The sequence below is a fragment of the Carassius auratus genome, chromosome 24 (assembly GCF_003368295.1).
Source record: "Carassius auratus strain Wakin chromosome 24, ASM336829v1, whole genome shotgun sequence".
Taxonomy (NCBI): Eukaryota; Metazoa; Chordata; class Actinopteri; order Cypriniformes; family Cyprinidae; genus Carassius; species Carassius auratus.
This window is the reverse complement of record NC_039266.1, coordinates 4538844-4559887: the sequence shown is the minus strand read 5'-3', so window position 1 is coordinate 4559887 and position 21044 is coordinate 4538844. Positions and strand designations below refer to the sequence as shown.

The 21044-nt window shown below is 36.1% G+C and overlaps 1 protein-coding gene across 1 annotated transcript in view; it reads left to right on the top strand.

Annotated features, from left to right (window-relative positions):
• myo3a (myosin IIIA) overlaps positions 1 to 21044 on the top strand; it is a 93877-nt gene that overhangs the window by 7355 nt on the left and 65478 nt on the right. The window contains exons 3-5 of the mRNA XM_026200758.1: positions 2557 to 2813; positions 17771 to 17954; positions 19218 to 19352. Of these exons, the coding sequence (XP_026056543.1) occupies positions 2785 to 2813; positions 17771 to 17954; positions 19218 to 19352 (348 nt within the window). The 5' untranslated portion in view covers positions 2557 to 2784. The remainder of the gene's footprint in view (positions 1 to 2556; positions 2814 to 17770; positions 17955 to 19217; positions 19353 to 21044) is intronic.

The window sequence follows — 21044 nt, the reverse complement described above, 5'->3', positions numbered from 1 at the left end:
TGCCTGGTGGATCTTCAGGCCCTTCAGGTTTTTGCAGACCTTGCCGCAAATACAGACTGCGCTCGTAATCCGTTGTACATTTGCTTGGGTCGTTACCGGTAATTCCGTCCGATTGGTATGCTCATTCTCCCCCCCTCTCGGGTATCCCTGGGGGTATATTTCTGTGGGGTTCTTCGTAGCTTGTTGTGGGTGCTCCCTCTCAGGAGCTGCAGGTCGGGGGGCTAGCCCTCCCTGCCCCCGGTTTCCAATGTACATTGAATATTAATATAATAAATATGTTGCCTAAAATTTGGTAGAAATGCAAAGTGTTGCATCATTGTTGCAAAGATGAGTAGTGGTGATACTTATTTTGTACAACATTTGCATATGCTTTTTATCACTTCATTAAAAGCACCACAAATTAAATTGTCTCATGTTATAGGGACTACTGAACAGACATTTAGAAGCTGATTTTAAAATCAAAAGATTTTTTTTTAAATAACATCAAAAGCTATGCAAACACTTGCATTTTTAAAACACTATATGTTTGTCCCATCAGGTAATGAAAAGCTTGATACACACTTGCGGTCTTCGTTCTCACTTGAACACTTGGGCCGAATAGAGGAAATACGTCATCTAAGTGGTCAAGCGCAAAGACCGCAAGTGTGGGCATCAGTCTTAGCACTGCATCATCTTTCAGTTTCAGTTTCTCAGAAAAGCCTGTGCCGACCTGTCTAGTTTAGAAATGAAGTAAAGCAAGCAGTGTTCCACCGACACAATCTGGAGCTCTTTCCTAATAGTACCCCATGTCTAAATCAAATCAGTGGGCGGGGCTAAAAAGCAAATAATGTAGAAGTAGGTATTGATGATCGTCTTTTATCAGCGCACTGATATGATGTCACAATATGACAAATTTCAAAACGAGTTGTTTTGGCAGCTTGTTTTCAAAAGACGTAGTTTTTGAACTAACAAGTTTAAATTTTGAAACTACAATGGTCTTTTATAGTGTTCCTATAACTCAAGTGGTAGAGCATTGAGCTATCAAACGAATTGTTGGGGGTTCGATTTCCCCAGGAACACATGATAGGCAAAAATTGATAGCCTGAATGCACTGTAAGTCGCTTTGGATAAAAGTGACTGCTAAATGCATAAATGTATTTTACATTTTTAATTTATATGTCAAAATATCAAGGGCAATTAGATTTATCAGTTCATGACTCCTTTAAAAAAAAAACAAATAAAACAAGCATAGATGAATCATTCAAAATAATATAAATAACATGCATTTAGAAAACAGATGCAACCTGCTTTTAATGATCAAAAACATTACAAGATTATGTTTGTGCTGAGAAAACACTATCATCTGAGAAGAGGTAAAGAGACAGAAACGGCAGACAGAAACCTGAAAGTAATGTGATATGATGGTGGTGGTCAGATTGAGCTACTTGTGTGAATAAGGATCTGGTAAAGCAGTACATCTGCTATCTCCAGCAGCAGCTGGGGGGAGTCATGCTCCAGTAGCCCCTCACAATGGTGAGCAGATTTAGCGGCGCTCCAGCAGGAACACATTCAGCTCACGTCCCCCTGCACGACAATGGCCTCATCATTGGCCACATCAGTCTATTGACGCGTGTCTGAAACCCTCAGCGCCCATCAAACCTGCCAAGAGAATCTATAGCTTTCCACAAATCTTTTTTCAGACACCTTACTTGCTCTCCCTCATTTAAAACAGAACTATTAATTCCTCTGGAACGTTTTAGAATTGAGATTTTTTTGCTGGATGTTTTATTTATTTGTTACAGTGTAGTAATGAAGGCTCATCAGTTGATTGGTATGCATGAGTAATGAGTTTCAGGAGTGAATATATTGACTTGATTGAATGTATTATATTATATGTCTGTAGTGTATGAGTTACAATTGTGAATTCATCAGACTATTTTTCTGAGCTATAATATATATATATATATATATATATATATATATATATATATATATATATATATATATATATATATATATATATATATATATATATATAATTTTTTTTTTTTTTTTTTTTTTTTTTTAATTATTATTTTTTTCACTAAAAGCATTAGGAAAGAATACTTCCGAAATGAGATCTCAATCATCTCAAATCATCTCCACTTTCTACTATACACACACACACACACACACAAGATTAAATGGCACATGGAATGTTAAAATCTCCTTCTCAGATGTTCCTCCTGACAAAAACATCATATTAGTTTCAAATGTATCTTCTCTAGTATTGAGTTTCAGAAAAGATCTCAACAATGTCTCAAATTGTTTTTGGATTTGTCAAGCCTGCAATTTTTCATCAAATTAAATTCTCAATGATCACACATGAGCTATAGATCCAAATTAATTTTAAATCCCTAGACTGTTACTGTATGTAAATTGTGCATATATGTAATTTTTTGTGTAAGGAATTTTAGAAGAAGCATCCTGGAATGAAGCTGAAGCTTAAATGAATCCTAACTGAACTTCATGAAGTATTTCACACTCTTAAGAACATCTGAGCAATGTGTCATAATGCATGTTTATTTCCCATTTCAGATTTGTCGTCCTTGTTCCCCAATGGCTAAACTCCTCATACATTCCCACCGATCTGACATTTTATGATGGAGTTGTTTTGAATGATGGTTATTATGATTATTATCTGGTCTTGAGTCCAGTGTGTGGGCTAAGATGCTTTCGCCCACTGAAGCCACTTCACTTTGGATGAGATAATTGTGTTAAAAGCAGCCTCACATATCCAAATCGTTCGGTGCAGAACTGTCCAACATGTCTGGAGACAGCTGCTTTCACCTCTGGTAAGAACAACTCTATTTCCACCATAGCTACACTATATTTGATATCTTTCCAAGAATCCGTCATTAAATCTAAAATGATTTTCATATAGTGCAAAACATTGTTCATCTTTATTTCCACTGTTTGCACTTAACTTTTATTAATATATCTTTCAGAACATTTTGATAACTACATTAGTTGGTCTGAAAAAGGAAGTGACTTTTGAAGTAATGTGTACGGAATTTAGATTGTGTTTGTAGGATTCCCTGGAGATTTTTAGTTAACAGAAGGAAAACAGTTGTTTAATTAGTTGTCCATTGTCTTAGATGTTTCTGCTGATATTTTTTTTCTTCTGAGGAGTATAAACAGTATAGAACCATAAAATGAACAAGGCACAGATTTTCAGGGCGAGCATTTCTCAGGAAATTTCTAAGATCTGTTCTTTAACTTTATAGCTCTAAAGTATTTATGCATATTCTGTTTATTCTATTAGCTATTTATAATTTATATTCTCCAAATAAATATTTTGACACTTCTGACTAATTTGGCACATTTAAACACATTTTGAGATCTCATATCTTATATCTCATTTATGATGGTTTCTCTTTATTCAGGTTAAGTTAAAATTATTTCATTGCTCTCTCTCTCTCTCTCTCTCTCTCTCTCTCTCTTTTTTTTTTTTTTTTGCTCCACTGCATTGTCCACTGTTCTTGCTATGAATAGTAAATTTGTTTTTGTAGGATTTCACAACCTTGTGAGGTTAATTGAAATTGGAAGTGATTGAAATGGTAGGAGGAATGAAATACTAATTATAGTGGGTTGTTTTTTTTTTTTTTTCGGAAAGACATGAAGCCAAACTCTGATACAGCTGTACTCACAGTGATAAGCAACTAAAGTCATCATGCTACAGTAAATGTGTGTTCCTCGTTTATTTCTGCTGTCGTATATACTGAATTACATGTCGTTCCTTTTGCATTGTACCGGACACATCTCAATTAGAATCGCTACTCTGAAATGACAAGCAATTATTTAGTGCATAACTCAAACGCTTGTGTAAAGCTGTTTTTTCTAAAGTAAAGACAAATTATTAGATTGCTAAGGCTGGCTATTATTATTACATTTTTCTTTTTACAATAAATTCAATTTATTAAAAAAAATAAATAAATACATTTAACTGTTCAGCTATTAGAAAACCACAAAAAGTCAAATCTGGATTTTGATGGGTAAATTAACCTTGGCTGGCCCTTCAGTTTTGGGGGATTTGATGAATTTGACATGATTGTCACCGTGAGGCAAAGCCATTTGAATCAACACCTGCCTCACAACAGCCCAGACTCAAGTGTGTATGGAAACAATCACGACGACTGTGTAAATACACTGGATCTCCAGCTGTGATGCACTGATTGTGGAAAGAAGCTGAGAAAAAAAACAATGAAATGATGAGACGAATATGAAGAGACAGCTGTGTGTCTTCTGCTGTTGAAGCTGATAGTTTACACAAATGATGCATGACGAGACAAAGGTCAGCTTTCTCCCTTATGCATAAATAGACACTGATTTTTCATAATCAAAAAGTCCATAAGTCCATAAATTGTTTACTGAAAATAAACTATGATAATATTGGTCAATTCTGTTCTGTTCCTCTGGACCTCTGCAACTTATCTGTAGATACTAATGAATGTACTGTTGTTTCCTTTTAACAAAAATGCATTGCTATTAATAAGTAAATATCCTTTATTTGTTGCACTAAATAAATATGTGTGATTTCCATCTTTACAAACTATATTTATTATATTATTATATATTATATTATTATATTAGTGTTATATTAATTTAATGTTTTATCTGATACATTTATCATGTCATACATGAAGGGGACATAATGTACTGCATGAGTCTGAGCATTAATGAGCCCTATTTCATATCTTAATAACCATGAGCATCTTGCATTAGGCATCTGTCGGCATGGCCTTTTTTCCTCATTATGATCTTTATTGTCATTGTAAGGAAATGGCAAGCATGAAATGTCAAACAGTGAGTGAATAATGTTCAGAGAGAGATGATGAACCGGCAATGTAAGTCGAACATATGCCTAAGGCATCAGCCCCACAGTCCAATGGAGAACGTATGACGTGTTTCTCTGGATTGATTAATTAAAGTCTTTAATTCATCTTCATATCGTCATAACCGGCTTTGACAGGGTCTTGCTGATAATTTAACACATTTGGCAATGCAACCTGCAAAATCCGTTTAATTACAAAAGGCAAAGGATCACCAATAGATTATAATCATTGATACAGTGCAGAATGTTGCTCAATGCTGGGCTGGTTGATTTTTGGCATTCACTCAGTACCTTTGCTTTTATTGTTACTAACAGCTGGTCACAGCAAAGCATTGCATTGAGTAGCTTATTAATGCAGCAGTTCATCAGACTAAGTGCAGTTATTCCACTTTTTTCAAGGTCTCAATAAGTATTATTATGTGTAGTGTTCACGATCTTAAAATTAGGATTATTGACTGGAACAAACCCCCAAGAATTAAACTGCCATATAAAAAAGAATATCGCAAGAATGATCCAAATTGAGAGTATTTACTGGATACAGATGCACATTTCAGGATCTTACTATTGAATGAATACTGTGCATTTGGACATACTGAACATATTGCTTTTTACATAAGCATATTCAGATAGAGGGACTTTTTTTACCTACACTCTCAAAAAAGGTTCAAAAGTGGTACCCTTTCAAAAGGTAATAACACAAAGAATATGTACCTTTAAGGTTTTAATATGCACCCTTCATTGCTAAATAAGGTACAAAAGTGTACTTTTGAAAAGGTACCACCCCCAGTGACAGCTTTTTGCAACAACTTCAGAAACGCCCTTGCAATCACCCATAACACCCAAACATCTGCATAGCCGCACTCTCAAAACATTCAGAACACTTTAGCAACTGTACAGCAGCACACTCCCACCACCATAATGCATTAGTATTTTTGGGGGGGTTGGTGAAACACAGAGACTGTGCTTTTCCACTTTGAATAAGAGCCCAGAACAGGTAATGTGTCTGTCTGGCTCATTGTCTGAAATGGGGGGCCGGCCTTTGTACAGAGATTCAGTCCAAGTAGGTTGTGGGCCCAGTGCCCACACTAATCATGGGGTCATTACGGCCACTGCTGTGTCTCCGCCTGTGGGTTGGACCTCACCATTTGTAACCCAACAGAGCAGGAAATGAGGCACTTTAGCTGTGGTAACTCAAGCCCGGGAGATCCAGTTGAGGTAGCACCACTTAAGGAGCCTGATCAAATTGGACCCCTTTGGAAATGAAGGGAGACCTGAAGGGGGGGCGGGGGGATGTGTCAGTGTGATGCATGACGAGGGGCCTCCTCATGGGCCGAGACGTGAATGACTTCATACAGAGTTATTGATTGCCTCTGGTCCTCCCATCAGCCTGTGATTGATAGTCCTCTTTCTAGAGGTTGAAACATCAGTGCCGGCTTTTTCTCACTGCTTCGAATTATGATGTTTTCCTGGGCTAGTCACAGGAGAGAAAGTGCTAAACACAGAAAGCGAAGGAAGGAAAGTGACAGGGAGGGTAAAAAGAGATGATGAAGGTACACAGGAAGAGGTAGCGGCATCTTCTGACAGAGTCTTTGTAGGGTGCACACAGCAAGCGAGCAACATGGCATCTGGCGTCTCCTCCGGCTTAAAAACTGAACCTCGGGCAAGGGAGGGACCTAATGAACACCACGGGAGCTTCATAACAAACAAGAGAAACGGAGAAGCAGCCATGAATATTTCAGCTTTCTGCAGCTCTTCAAGTATAATGCTCTGTCTCTGCAGGACACACAGATAAACAGGCGCATAGAGGTTGGGCAGCAGCCCCTGTTGGTGAGTGTTGTCACAAGTGAAGTGTGAAAGGCTGCTGGAATTGATTGACAGAGAAAAAGGTGCTCGTCTATGCTTGCCAATAATTGGGAATTATAATGGGAGTTGAATGCTGTAACTTACTGGACATCCACTCAAGCAAAGAGAGGATGGAAGTCAGTGTTGATCGATGCAGAGAAGGGTAGAATGGATTGATGGCTTGCATTTGTATGTGGCACGTAACTAGTCTATGAACCGGCAAATTGTTATAGGTCTAAATTGGGCCTGTGCAACACCTTTGGTTCAGCAAAGAACCATCATCATAAAGAAGTAGTTTTAGCAGTCTTGCGGTGGTTCTTTTAAAATTAAAAAGTTCATGCTACATCATTTTTTTTTTTTTCTGGGTTTGTTAAATCTTATATAAGCTCCAACATATACACGGTTTTCTTTAACACTATATTATAAAAAGTTTGGTGTTCTCCAATGACACCGCAGCTTATAATAGTGGCTTGAATGTAGCCTTAAAGAACTGCTGGTGGGACTTTGTGACTTGTGCCATTAACTAAACACCAGGATTGGGAGAAATATTTTAAAAACATATTCCATTGCAATTACATATTACTTAATTAAAAAAAGTATTCAATAATGTAATCCAAGTACCTCAATGTATTCTGATTACTTTTGGATTCTTTCAAGGTCACATATGTAAATGAAAGTTTAGAAAAAACAGTATCACCAATAGCAGCATTTCAACTATTTGATTCGTAATAGTTGTAACTATACTGCAACTGAATGGCTTGCTATGTAACCAGAACGTATGCAATGTATAAATGTGTATAATGTATTCGCTGCTGTATTTCGCTGCTGGTTATATATGCTCTATATATAATTGCGTATGTGATGTATGTTTATGTGATGAATAAAAAATCTTGAATCTATACATCGTTTACGTTCAGATTAAAGCGTAACTTAACGTATCCGTGTGGGATGCTGCTGACACAGAACAGCCTATGTTGTTAACGGATGTGATACTTTCCATAATCGCGCTAGGGTGATGTGGAGGAGATGAATGCTTGAATTAAATCATTATTTTGGTTTTCTTTGCACACAAAAAGTATTCTTGTAGCTTCGTAAAATTACGTTAGAACCACTTATGTCACATGGATTGTTTTAACGATGTCCTTACTACTTTTCAGGACCTTGGTCATGTTAGGATCCTTGCTGTGTGAAGATTACGTTTCTGCTCTCTTTTACCCAATAATCCTAAAACATGCAGAAGAGATAGCGGTGTATGTTCGTGTGTTAACCATGTGATGGGCTGGCCATCCACCCATCCAAGGTTGTTTCGCTTCTTTCAGCCCGAGACGCTGGAACAGGCAACCCTACAAAGGACAGGTAGTCTGGATACTTTTTTATTACTTTAGCTTTCAAAAAAAAAACTTTTGCCAAAAAAGTTCTGTGACATGGTACAAATAAAACGCTACAAATGGAGAAACTAAATATATCTGTACTTACCAGACCGATACTGAAATAACCTTTTCTGCTTGGTAATGGTGCTGTCATTGCCAGAAGTGAAGACACTAGATGTCTCTCTAAGATAGAGAAGTCTTTAAATATTTTCAGCAGTGCAGGCTTGGATCACAGTACCATCTGTTGCACTCTCAGAGTCATTGTGGGTTGAGTCAGACCAGAACAACAGCATAACCTCAAAGAAATCAAGCGGTCTCTTATCTAGTGCCTCCACTGTAGGTAGAAACTCTAACACACTGTTATATAGCCTGATGTCTGGTGTCATGCCCCATTGCACCTATTACAGTATGAGTGTCCAAACATCTGCCTGTTTTAATATGTCATCTGCAAGTGATATTGCATGCCTTCTTCCATAGGTCACCTCTGCCTAACAGCAACATGGAGCTGCTATTAGAGTACCCATCAGAAGCCAAGCATGTTATTACACTATTGTGTTACTTTTTGTTGATGAATAATACATAATACAGAGAGATAACCCAACTGTAGGCAGTAACTAGCACAGTCTCCTTCCTCTGCAACGGGAGGCTATGACTGATTGATACCTGAGCATGTAAAAGCCATGGCAAACTGTAAGTTGAAGTTAATTTACTTGCATGGTGTTGGCTTTTACCTTTTGCTTAATGTTTGGATCTAAAATCAAGTGTTTGTAGGTTTTTAGAATTAGGGACACCACAGTATTAGTTAAACACATTGCAGTTCTTTGCTAATAGAGAAAAAAAAAATCTGTTTTTACTAAAGACAAACAGTAGAGCTATCTGTGGAACTGGCTTGAGTTTTGTTAGTTATTTTAAATGCATTTATTTTTAATGTCTTCGATGAACTTCGTAAGGGCAGGGCTAGATAACCAAATTTGAGTAATTTGCTTATACCTTCAGGTGTGGGATTGGCTGTAATTCAGTGCTTTGAATGTGTGCTTGTACATGTACCTTGGTTTAATACATGGCTTTGTCACAATGAGACTTCATAGGGATGTGTTTGATTTGCATCTAAAGTTTCAGGTAAACATGAGTTTCATGAGATTCAATGATGATGAGTGATTTTGGGAAGCGATTGGTAATTTCTGCAGTAGCATGGCGAATTAATATATTATTATTAATAATAATACTGTAGTACAACCGGTTAAATATAGTATACTTGGAGTAAAATTAAAAACTTGCAAAAAGTTTTGTGTCAAGTGCCATTTGCTAACTTCTTAATGTGCATATATATATATATATATATATATATATATATATATATATATATATATATATATATATATATATATATATATATTTGTTTAGATTGACTTTTTCCTATTTTGACAGCTTAAATATAATTTGTTGTCACTGTAATGCTGTCTTAAAATGAGTCTTTCTTCTGGTTTTTTTTTCCTGCAAAGGTTAAATTGAAACTTCCACCCACTCACAGCCTTGTAAATTAGCTCAGGTCTCCTTTCTTCCCTTGGCAGTCCTGGCTCCTGTTTCCTTACTCTCCTCAAGTTGCTTTGACTTTTGTTCTTTAAAAAGGTGAAATAAGGCGACTTATCATAGTACAAAATGTATTATCTTTAAATGTTTCAGAGTGCTGAGCACTTTCGTAAAGTTGCTTTCTGGATACAAAGCAGGCAGAGATGACATCTGGGCAAAACAGGTAAACAAATATACAATGAATTCATTATTGCATTACATTTATAATTGTGCCATTTTTGTACACAGTATTTCAGTGCAAGACCTTACACCCTACAATACAGGTGCGAAGTGCTGCACCATATTAAAATTAAGCGGGCAAACACACCTCCTTTATACGTAAATTAGCCTTCTTATTAGATTGTACCATTTTCACACAAAGTATTTCTATTTGCCTTTTACCTTCATTGCAGAATTGTATTAATCAAATAAAACATTAATTAAATGTTTGTGTATATTCTGTTGTGATTGTGGCTGCAATAATTCAGCAAATTGTGGAACATTTTAACCGGGCATATCTGATGTGTGGTGCAGTACAAAATTTTTGCATTTTTCTTTGGATGCTTAACAAGCACAGACAACATGTGCAAATAAAATAGTATCGGCATTTTTAAATGACCTATAATGACCAGATTTTGAATGGGTTTGTTTTATTATTGTTTTTATACTTGCTGAAGGTAATGACTGAAGACTATAGTTTGACCCATAGGGCCCTATTTTAATAATCTAAAAGCAAAGTGTAAAGTGTAAAGTATCCACTTTTGCTATTTTAACGACGGAAAAACGGTCTGTGTGCCAGGGCGCATTTTTGGAAAGGGTTGTCCCCATTCTCTTAATAAGTAAGGCTAGTGGGCCTAACATTCAATACACCAATCAGAGTGTCATTTCCCATTCCCTTTAAGAGCGAGATGCGCTCGCGCCATGGCAGATCGCTATTTACATGGCGGAAAAGCTGAATGCTTCTCTAGCGAAGAAACAGATCTGCCCATGCGCAGAGTTAAAACGCGTGAGCAGATCATCTAAGGTACAAGCAGGAATCCACCAAAGCTTCCCGAGGTGAAGAAGGCGTGGGATGATGCTTTGTATGCAGGCTTTCAAATAGCTCTGTGCGATGAGTCACTTAATATATATTTGTGTGTATTGGCACAATTGTTCAATGAATTAGCTAATTTCATTAATCATTATAAGTAGTAAAATTAAATTAAATTAAATCTATGCATTTAGCAGATGCTTTTATCCAAAGCGACTTACAGTGAATTTAGGCTATCAATTTTTACCTATCATGTGTTCCCGGGGAATCAAACCCCCAACCTTGCGCTTGATAACGCAATGTTCTACCAATTGAGCTACAGGAACACTGTAGTAGTAGTAATAGGCTGAATTGCAAACAGATAGCCTAATTCTAATACAGGCAATGACTATCCATCATTACATTTTTATATTTATGTAGCATACACAATAATATTATTTTACACTGTAATCCTTTTGTTTTTAATATTTGGCATGTTTGTGTGATGCACATCACTGTGTGTAATGCGCATGCCGTGAACACACCTCTCATTTTAGACCAGCACGCCCATTGGCGGACAAATGCATTTGCTAATTAAACAACGTGGCGCTTGATGGGAGAATGCGAACGGTGCCGGACTGAAACTAGCTTACACACTTGCGCTGTGCCTTGCATTGTATCGCACCGGGTGTATGATAGGGAACTTAGTGTGCAAGCTTTGTATATAGCTGACCAATCATGGTGTGCAATAAGAGAACATAATGCAAATCCACAAACATATAATGTTTGAGGACTGCAGAGAGCATGTCCGTAAGAAAGAAAGAAATAAAATACCTATAAAAGACCTTCACAACAACCTGTCAAAAAGAAATTATGAAAGTGATATATACTATTGTATACTAATATATCATACTGAAATATCACATTTTTTTATGGAATATCATGCAACCAAGGTATTTTTATTTAATGTATATGCAGTTATGTCGTGCAACTTCTTGTTCCACAATAAAAAATGCAATGTTTTGTTGTTTAGTTAAATTTGATTTACATTTTAAACATAAAAGTTTTAATCATTAATTTCATTAGACACAATTTTTAGATTGTACCGAATCGTAAACCATGGAATCCAGAAGGGAAAGAAGAATGCTGAGGAAATTTTATTTATTTAATGTGGCCTGAAATAAAAAGTTATGTTTTCTTTTATTTATTTATTTTTCATTTGTTTGCTAACTCTCTACCAAAATGTTAAACTGATCTAGGAGGTTGCCAGAATGTTGCAATGTTGTTAGGGTGCTTAAGGTGGTTGCTTACTGGCCCAAATGAAGAGTCCATTAACATCAGTACCTCAGACATTAAGTATGAGCAGCAACATAGATGCTTACTTAGCAAGGGCCACTTAAAAATGCGTACGCTAATGCACCTCATAACCTCTGAGTTCTGTACTATAGGTAGGGGAGGTCATGTTACACACTCACACCCAATGTCTTGTGATTTCTGAGTGCTGAGGTGGGCTAGTCTTCTCTTTTGTTTTCTCCTGTGTCTCTGTGTCAAGGAGTTTTGTAACATATATAATCTCCATTCATTATTGAACATGCCTGAAAGATCCTCACGCATTTTACATTGAGTCCTACATGTGTTCAGTTACATGCTACGTGGTCTCACTGTTTAGAAGGCTAATCACTCGGCATAAGTAATGACCGATAATGTCCTGTCATGTTTAGATGATTTGGTTGTTTTCTTAACTTTTGCATGTTTTTACCAAAAAGAAGGTAGGCCAACATGCTTCTTTTGACTGCATCCTGAAACAGAGTAACTTAATTGCCACTTTCTACAAATGAGTACAACATTTGTTTTGTAAATGGAATCCGAGTTTTGTTCTTTGTACAACAAAGGGTGAAAGGAGCCACTACCAAAAGAAAGATTTTACAGGAGTAGGTAAAAGGATAGAAGATTTAGCCTAAATTACAACATCTCTCAGTGGGGTCTAGTTAGTTTGGGACTAAATGTTGGTTGTAGTTGCTGATAAACTTATATTTCTTTTTGATCATTTTATTAACACAGTATCTCTCATAACAGGGTTGAATGATTGATCTAGATGTATTCAGGCATCATGACAATTTGTATAAAAATTTAGAAAGTGGAACAAGATTATGTATAGTACTTATTATGTATAGTGAAAAATTAATGGCAATAAACCTAGTAATAAACAAGTAATAGCATAACAATTTGTACCATACACAAAATTGCAATTTCAATAGAATAAATACTAAACACTGCATGAAAGAGCTTTCTCTGGTGTAAAACCCCTAACAACGTGTAAATATGCTTCTTAAGCTACTCCGTCTGGTTATCTTTGGGTTAGAGAGGTAGTTTTCCTGGAGTTATATTCTTAGTTGTTCTAACTAGCTTTGGCGCCTGTATCAATGAGTATCTAAATGAGGAAAGGCTCATGGCGTAGTCGACTAATTCCACTTAATCCTAACATATCTTCTGCTGCTTAGTTTTGTTTCTGGTGCCAGGCATGGCTCGCTGGGATTAGCTTTAGCTGTGGTCAACTCCTCCACAAGTGTTCACACACTTCGACTGCTTCAGCAGGGTCAATATGGAATTATTCAACAAAATGCTCATCGACCATTTAAGAGAGGAATGTAAGTGACATGTTGAACTATGCAGTTTTATCTTAGAAGTGGGTTTAACTGCAGTTAGAGTAGAAAAAGTGCTGGTTGAACTTTCACCCGGTAGGGTTACAAATGATAAGTCTGGTAGAGAGACTGTATAATAATTTGGTGATTACAAACAGTAGTTACATAATTTCAAGCTTGATTAACTATTGTTTGGAATTCATGTGTTTTTCTTTTCTTTTTCTTTTTTTTAAACCAAAGTATTTATGACTGATTTAATGACTGGCGTGGTTGCTCTAAAAAATAGTTTTTTTTAAAAAAATATATAAAACAATATTTAAACATATTATTACTTTGCACTAATGGGATAGTTTAATGAAACTTTTTAAAAAAAAAATGAAATATCAAACCCATATTCTATTTTTTTTTTTTTTTAGAAAAACAATAGGACAATGTTTAAAGAATGTTTACATATTCCGTTTTCACACAATTCTGCACAATTTAACTGCCTTAGTAATGTTTAACGGCCATTAAAGGCTGACTATTCTAAAAGTGGACCCCCTACAATGCTCTACAACAATAATTAAAAAAAAGGAAAAAAAGAAAACGAGGTATAATTCTTAACAATGTTATAATTCTGTTTGTGAATAGATAAGATCCCTAAAGTTGCAAAGAATAAAGTCTCTAAAAAGTTAAAACTCCTCCACACCTCGTTCAAACATGCCCTCACATGTCCATGTCACCGTGTGGGAAGATTTGCATAGCACCGCCCAAATGTTCACGCAAAGAAAGGAGTTACTTTTGTTCTTGCTGTAGTATTGTTGACGCCGTTGTGGAGATGCTGTTTCATTGTGAAAGCGAAGCTTTGTGTTTGGTCTTCCAAAAGAGGACACAAGTAGAAATCAGTGGTTAAGACGCATTTACAACACTGTTCCAGAACCGTTCAACCCAAACATTCAGATGTATGCCACATTTTATGGAGGACGAGGACTGTTCCCTGGGAGACTAGCCTACAATGCTGGTGTTCTGACAAATAATGCTGACTCACAGCCTGTAAGTACGTTTCCATATTTAGAGGATTTGCCACCGATGATTCAATGCGAGTTTTGAGTAGTTTTGAGTAGATGATTGTTTGTCGACGTTGTTTGTCAATTGTCAGATCTCAAATGCAGACATGTTTTTAGGTTAACGTGTATAAAACAGTATGTCATTATGTTCAGCAATTATGTCACCACTGGATGCTTCCAATGCCTCGTTTGTAATGGGTTTTATTGGTTTTATCTCGTCGAGCCGGGACATACACATCACAAAGCGCTGGATAGCTGGCCAATCAGCTATCAAATGATAAGCTTTGTAAAAATCGACACATCTCAGAAAGGCAGGGCACAGAGGAGAACCAATAATTTACATTATGTGGTAAATAATGTGTTTTTTGAACCTTAAACCACATAAACACATTTCATTACACAAAATAGTGTAATATGAGCTCTTAAAAGCATTTCTTAGCAGAGCTCTAGATAGTCAATATTCATTTTGAGACAATACAAATATTCCCTTTGAAATCCATTCTGTCTGGTGTGATAATTGAATGGTCTCTTTGTGAAATAAGCTTACATGCTAAAATACACAATGCAACTTTTTCACTGTCCAAGCTAATGCTGGAGTTCATTAGGAATCCCATTCTTCTCTGTGGTTTTATAGCTGGCACAGCAGGTTATGGTAGCCAGAGTGGTTCGTACTGTTTGACACATGCAGAGAACAAAAACGAATTCAGGAAAGCTGCTTGAATCAGGGTATCCGTTATTCACTCACATTAAAGAGACATGCCTGCATTCTCTATCACAACAATAATGAGACTCTTATGAGGCGCTTAAGCCACAGGGAGCCAGAGTTTGTGGGAACTATTTAAATGAAAGGAAGGGATGCAACAATGGCAACCATCTTCTTATCTACTTCAATTTAATTATTGAATGTTAAAACACAAACAGTTCCTCTCAGTTAAAGGGAAAACAACTTTGTTTGAATGTATGCTACTATTTGTTTAAGTGATCAGACATAAGATTTGCTTTTGGTCAGTTGTGTCCAAACCTTCACCTGTAGGGTTCCTAGCATTGTCTCAATTCAAAGGCTGCATCCTCCAATGCATCTTTTGCAGCATTTGTACATTTTTGTAATTTTAGTTTTTGATTGATTTGAAACGAAGTACTTACATTTCCTCTCAAAAGAATCCTGTTATCATTTACACAATTAACCTGGGAAAAGTCTGGGTCATGAAGGATCCATCTGCTGTATCTTTCATGTACCGGGAAATAATGTTTCAAGGATCCATTTTAAGGAGATTTAGAGAAGGAATGGTCAGATCAGATCAGATCAGATTCAAAGTTTTCAAATGTGGCCTCTGTATTGGGACTAGACATGTGCCGGAATTCGGTAATGCAATATATCACGGTAATGAATATGCACGATATTGTTATCGTGGGCACTTCTAAATACCGTGAATAATGATACATTAGAAATCATTCAGAATTTGGGATGCATTATGCAACTGGTCAAAATGCACAACACCGCTGTATGCTGCTTGAAAGAGCTGTACGCTCTGATGTAAACAAGCACGCATGAGAAGCATATGGGAGAACATGTGAGAGATGCTGAATAAAAGCACATTCACTCTCTGACAGCAGATGACGCTGAACTGCAGAAAATGCAGCCGTTACTCTGAGAACCCCATAAATAAAGCAGCTGCACTACTTTCTAAAACGTGTTTAAATATTTAAATAGCAATTCAGATTTGTGGATTTGCTATGGTGTTCATCACAGTGCCCAATACTTAAATATTTAGACTTAATAGGCTATTCATTTTCAAAAGAATTTTTACATTTTAATCATACTACAACATACCCTAGATATTGTTTGAAGGTGTTTTGATTCTTTATTGTTTGTTCACACTTAGCATCACTTAATTCATTAGTTAACAAACTGCCAATGAAAAATTCTTCTGAACATTCATCAATCTTAGGCATTCTAATATTTAACAACACGTTGTTAAAATCAAAAGTTGCAACTGTGTTATTTAATGAGCTAACATGAACTAATACTTGTATTTTTAAACAAAGATTAGTAACTTCTGTAGCAAATGTAGCTATTGCTCATGTAAATGTTAATGCATTAACTAAGGCTAACTAATGAGTTAAAAACTCACTTTTTTGTAAAGTGATTACTATTGGTCACATAGTTCTTTTGCACTTTAATCTGTTTAAAATGTTTAACTTTATATATTTTCTGTGTTGCTTTATTGCATTTAAAGATTCAGTTATTTTTGTTATAAGAAAACAAGTTATTGAATATGTTATACTGTATTATGGCCACTTTCTTGAAACTAATTTTCAGTATTGTGATAATACTGTATACTGTGATAAAAAAAACCTTTAGCAATTAACCACAACATGAAAATTTGGTACCAACATATGGGTAATTGGGAAACAGTGACTTTTGTGCAAAGTTTTGCTCCAACACACCAACTTGGAAGATCCAAGTGATCCTGATGACCTGGATTAGCTGGTTCATGTGTGTTTAATCAGGGCAAGAGCTAAACATTGCTGGAAGGTGGCCTTCCAGGAGCAGGACTGGACCCCCTTTTCTTGGAGGAGAGGAAAATGGCAAAATTTAGATTTAACAAAATACATATCTAGAAATCAGAATTCCATAAACACTTGGCTCTTTTAATTTAGGACAGTGAACTGCCACCATAGCAAACACCTAGAGCACATCAACCACTACAAAGCAATGCCCTGCAATCCACCCACAATACTCTAGCATAGTTGTTTGCACAGGCAAGCATAATTCATGTTTCTTCAGAACTTGTAAAACTCTGATTATTCTATGGGGTAAGTTTCTGTCAAACTTTTTGCATTGTGTAAACCGAAATATGTTTTCTTTCTCCATGTTATAATTATTGCTATAGGGTTTGTCGAGCAATATCCACATAATGTTGGCTTTGAAGGAACAACTTCTGAACCTTTTTTAAATTGGTTCACGGCATCCTTTGATCTTTCAGCACTTGATAATATCTTCCTGCTTTTCTCATAAGTTGAGCCAAACAAATTTAGTACAAAGTTTTCTATCCCATTCACAATGACAGGTAAAAGCCAAGAACTTTTGCAAAAAGTCTGAGGGATTCGCTAAGTCAGACATAATAATGGGTGAGTTTATCAAGTAGAACGTTTCTACTGTAAATATGGATTTTCGTTAATCCTGAACCAACATTGCTGTCATACAAAAATAGTCCTAGCTGTCCCAAGACTAATTTTAAAGCCCATGCCTTACATATTAGTGTGTATTTTCATGCATAGCTTCTTTTACTCATCACTTGGTTGTTAAAAGGTGTTATCTCATCTTTACAGGCATCACAAGCGAAAAACAACTTCCAAGTTAACCACTATAAGTCACATGGAAAAAGAACGGGCAGCCATCTGAAACTCAAGTCTCAATGTATGCTCTTTCTCCATAGGAGATCGCTCGGGAAGATGTTTCCTCGCTCGGGAAAATCCATCGTCTTTGACAGCTTTCCAGATCCATCTGACACCTGGGAGATCATTGAGACTATTGGTAAAGGGACTTATGGAAAAGTTTATAAAGTGCTTAACAGATTCGATGGCAGCAAAGCCGCCGTCAAAATACTGGATCCGATCCATGTGAGTAAAACCCTGCTAGATCAAACCTGCATGTGGTGTGTGTTTTTAGGTCACAAAGAGAAACAACAAGCTTGAACATCGAATGAGTTGTAATTTTTAAACGAAGAGCAAACTCAAGGTCAGATTTGCACAGAACTGAGGTTAAAAGCAGAGAGATCTTGTAGGCCCTTCAGGTTCAATTAGTTCACATTTGTGCACATATGCGTGTATTTGCACATTTGTGTGTACCTATGAGAGTGTTTATGCCTTAAGACAGGCCTACAGTCAATTACTGACCACTGAGAACATCTACTCGCCACTGTCATATTAAGAAGAGAACATCTATATCCTGCAGATAATGCCAAAGGGCTCTCTCTGTCTCTCTCTCTCTCTCTTATTATTTCTCTAGCCACACACTCTATCTTTTAGTGACTGGGCAAATAAAAGGGCTCCTAACAGCACATACCCAGACTAATCATGATGAAACGGCTTTTCAGAAAATGTGCAATTTGTGTTCATTTACTACACAAGAGTTTCTCCAGTTCACCCTTTCAAGGTCCTGAAAGGAGGCTTGGAAGTATTTCAATGGCTTTCGGCTGCCAGTATATTTAAAATTACTCCTCTAGATCAAATAAATCTAGGCTTAATTTAATAGACTGCAGCTGCCGTGGTCATTGTACCTCAGATATTCACAAATATTTATTCTCACCACTTTCCAAGCACAGGAAATGCAGTAATCATGTGTAGCAATATGGAGCACTTTTGAAGCCAAAAGGCATCACAGAAAAGACCAATGCACCATATCCATTAAAATTCGAAATTCAGGGGTTGTTTTTCCTCCAGGTTCAATCAGTAAACAGTAATTTTCCAACACTGGAGATGTGAAAGCCAACAAACATTATTTCAATATATCCCTCATGTGCAGTGTAGCGGTGTGGCCTGTGGGGCTTTATTAATGCTGACATTTCATGGCCATTGCTGTTTTGCTAAATTCAATAGATAAAGTGACCTGCATATATATATATATATATATATATATATATATATATATATATATATATATATATATATATATATATATATATATATATATAACGTGTGTGTGTGTCTGTTATTATTTTTTTTTTTTTTTTTTTGTTTGTTTTTTGCATCAGTGACTCTCTTTGAAACATTAAACACTGAATAGTTTTAGAAATTTTTATTTTTACTCAAAAATGAAAGTAGATGTTTGGACCATTGCCCCGTGTCTCTTAAAAGTAAATTCAAATCATCTTTTTCTTTAAGGATATTGATGAGGAAATCGAAGCGGAGTATAACATCCTGAAAGCTCTCTCGGACCATCCCAATGTCGTCAAGTTCTTTGGAATATTCTACAAGAAGGACGTCAAAAACGGGGACCAGTTATGGCTAGTGCTAGAGGTAAAGTTCAATTCTATGTCATGCATGTGGGCCTCATTTATTTAAGCTTGTTGTATATCACTCACATGTTAAATTGTGCTAGTGAAATAATAAGCAAAACACTTTTAAATACCATAATCAATTATCGCTATTATATTTGCAGCTGCAAAAACATGCATATGCTAATATGTTTGTAAATTAGGGCAAAGTGTACTGCATGCTATATCATTATCACATTATGGATTTATTGCTGTCATCGCAGTGTGGGCTGATGGGGTATGTATGAAAGCAGTGGAAATCTGTTTAAAGAGGATTAGCAAAATGTGCTGCTAATAAAAGGCTATTAGTATCAACACCTCTATATTTTTGGGAACATGTTTAAACTGGAACATAGAGAACAAAATCTTAAGGATTATCAGGATGAATCTCTGTATTTTTAGACCAATCGAGATATTTTGCATAAATGTGTGTATTATTTTTAAAAACACATTAGGCCTACAGTAATCATAGTGACATTTTCTGTTGTTGGACTGCTGGATAACACAAATGTATAAAGGTGTGTGTTGTGAAAATGGGATAAGATGAGTGTTACATAAGAGACTTTAGTTTCAGAAGTATGTCTGGACAGAGTTTTTGTGCCAGGACAGGTATGAGGGTGTGGAGATGACTGTTAATGTGGACTGATTAGTTCATTAGTTACGTCTTTCAGCAGCAATTATCTAGAAATGTTTTTTTTTTTTTCAAATAGCCCATAAATGTTGTATCGAATTTCCCAAAGAAGTTGGGACACTGTACAAATTGTGAGTAAAAAAGGAATGGAATAATTTACAGATCTCATAAACTTATATTTTATTCACAATATAATATAGATAACATCAAATGTTGAAAGTGGGACATTTTGAAACGTCATGCCAAATATTGGCCCATTTTGGATTTCAATGGAGCTACAGTACACATTCCAAAAAAGTTGGGCCAGGTAGCAATAAAAAGCTGGAAAAGTTAAATGCACATATAAGGAACAGCGGGAGGACCAATTTGCAACATATTAGGTGAACTGGCAACATGACTGGGTATAAAAAGAGCCTCTCAGAGTGGCAGTCTCTCTCAGAAGTTAAGATGGGCAAAGGATCACCAATTCCTCCAAAGCTGCGGTGAAAAATAGTGGAGCAATATCAGAAAGGAGTTTCTCAGAGATGAACTGTAAAGAGTTTGAAGTTATCATCATCTATAGTACATAATATCATCCGAAGATTCAGAGAATCTGGAACAATCTCTGTGCGTAAGGCAAAGTGGAAAACTGTTCTGTGGTCAGACAAATCAAAATTTGCAGTGTCATCTATGTTGTATTCTGAATAAAATATTGAAATTTTAAACTTCCACATCATTGCATTCTGTTTTGATTCACAATTTGTACAGTGTCCCAACTTTTTTGGAATCGGGTTTGTACAGGTGAATCATATAAACACCTAATATTTAATGTGTATAATTTGTATTCTTTAGTTTAATATGTAAAATGATAATGCTTTTTACATTTTATAGCCACATCTGCTTGAATAGTTATGCACAAAAACCTTGGAAAGTCTCATTTCAGCTCATCATATCGCAGAAGTGACATAGCGCATAATTTATTTTGAGACAACATAGCTATCAGTTTGTTTCAGTTGTGCTCTTTTTCAAATATCAAAGCATGTTTTTAAAATTAAAGACTACTGA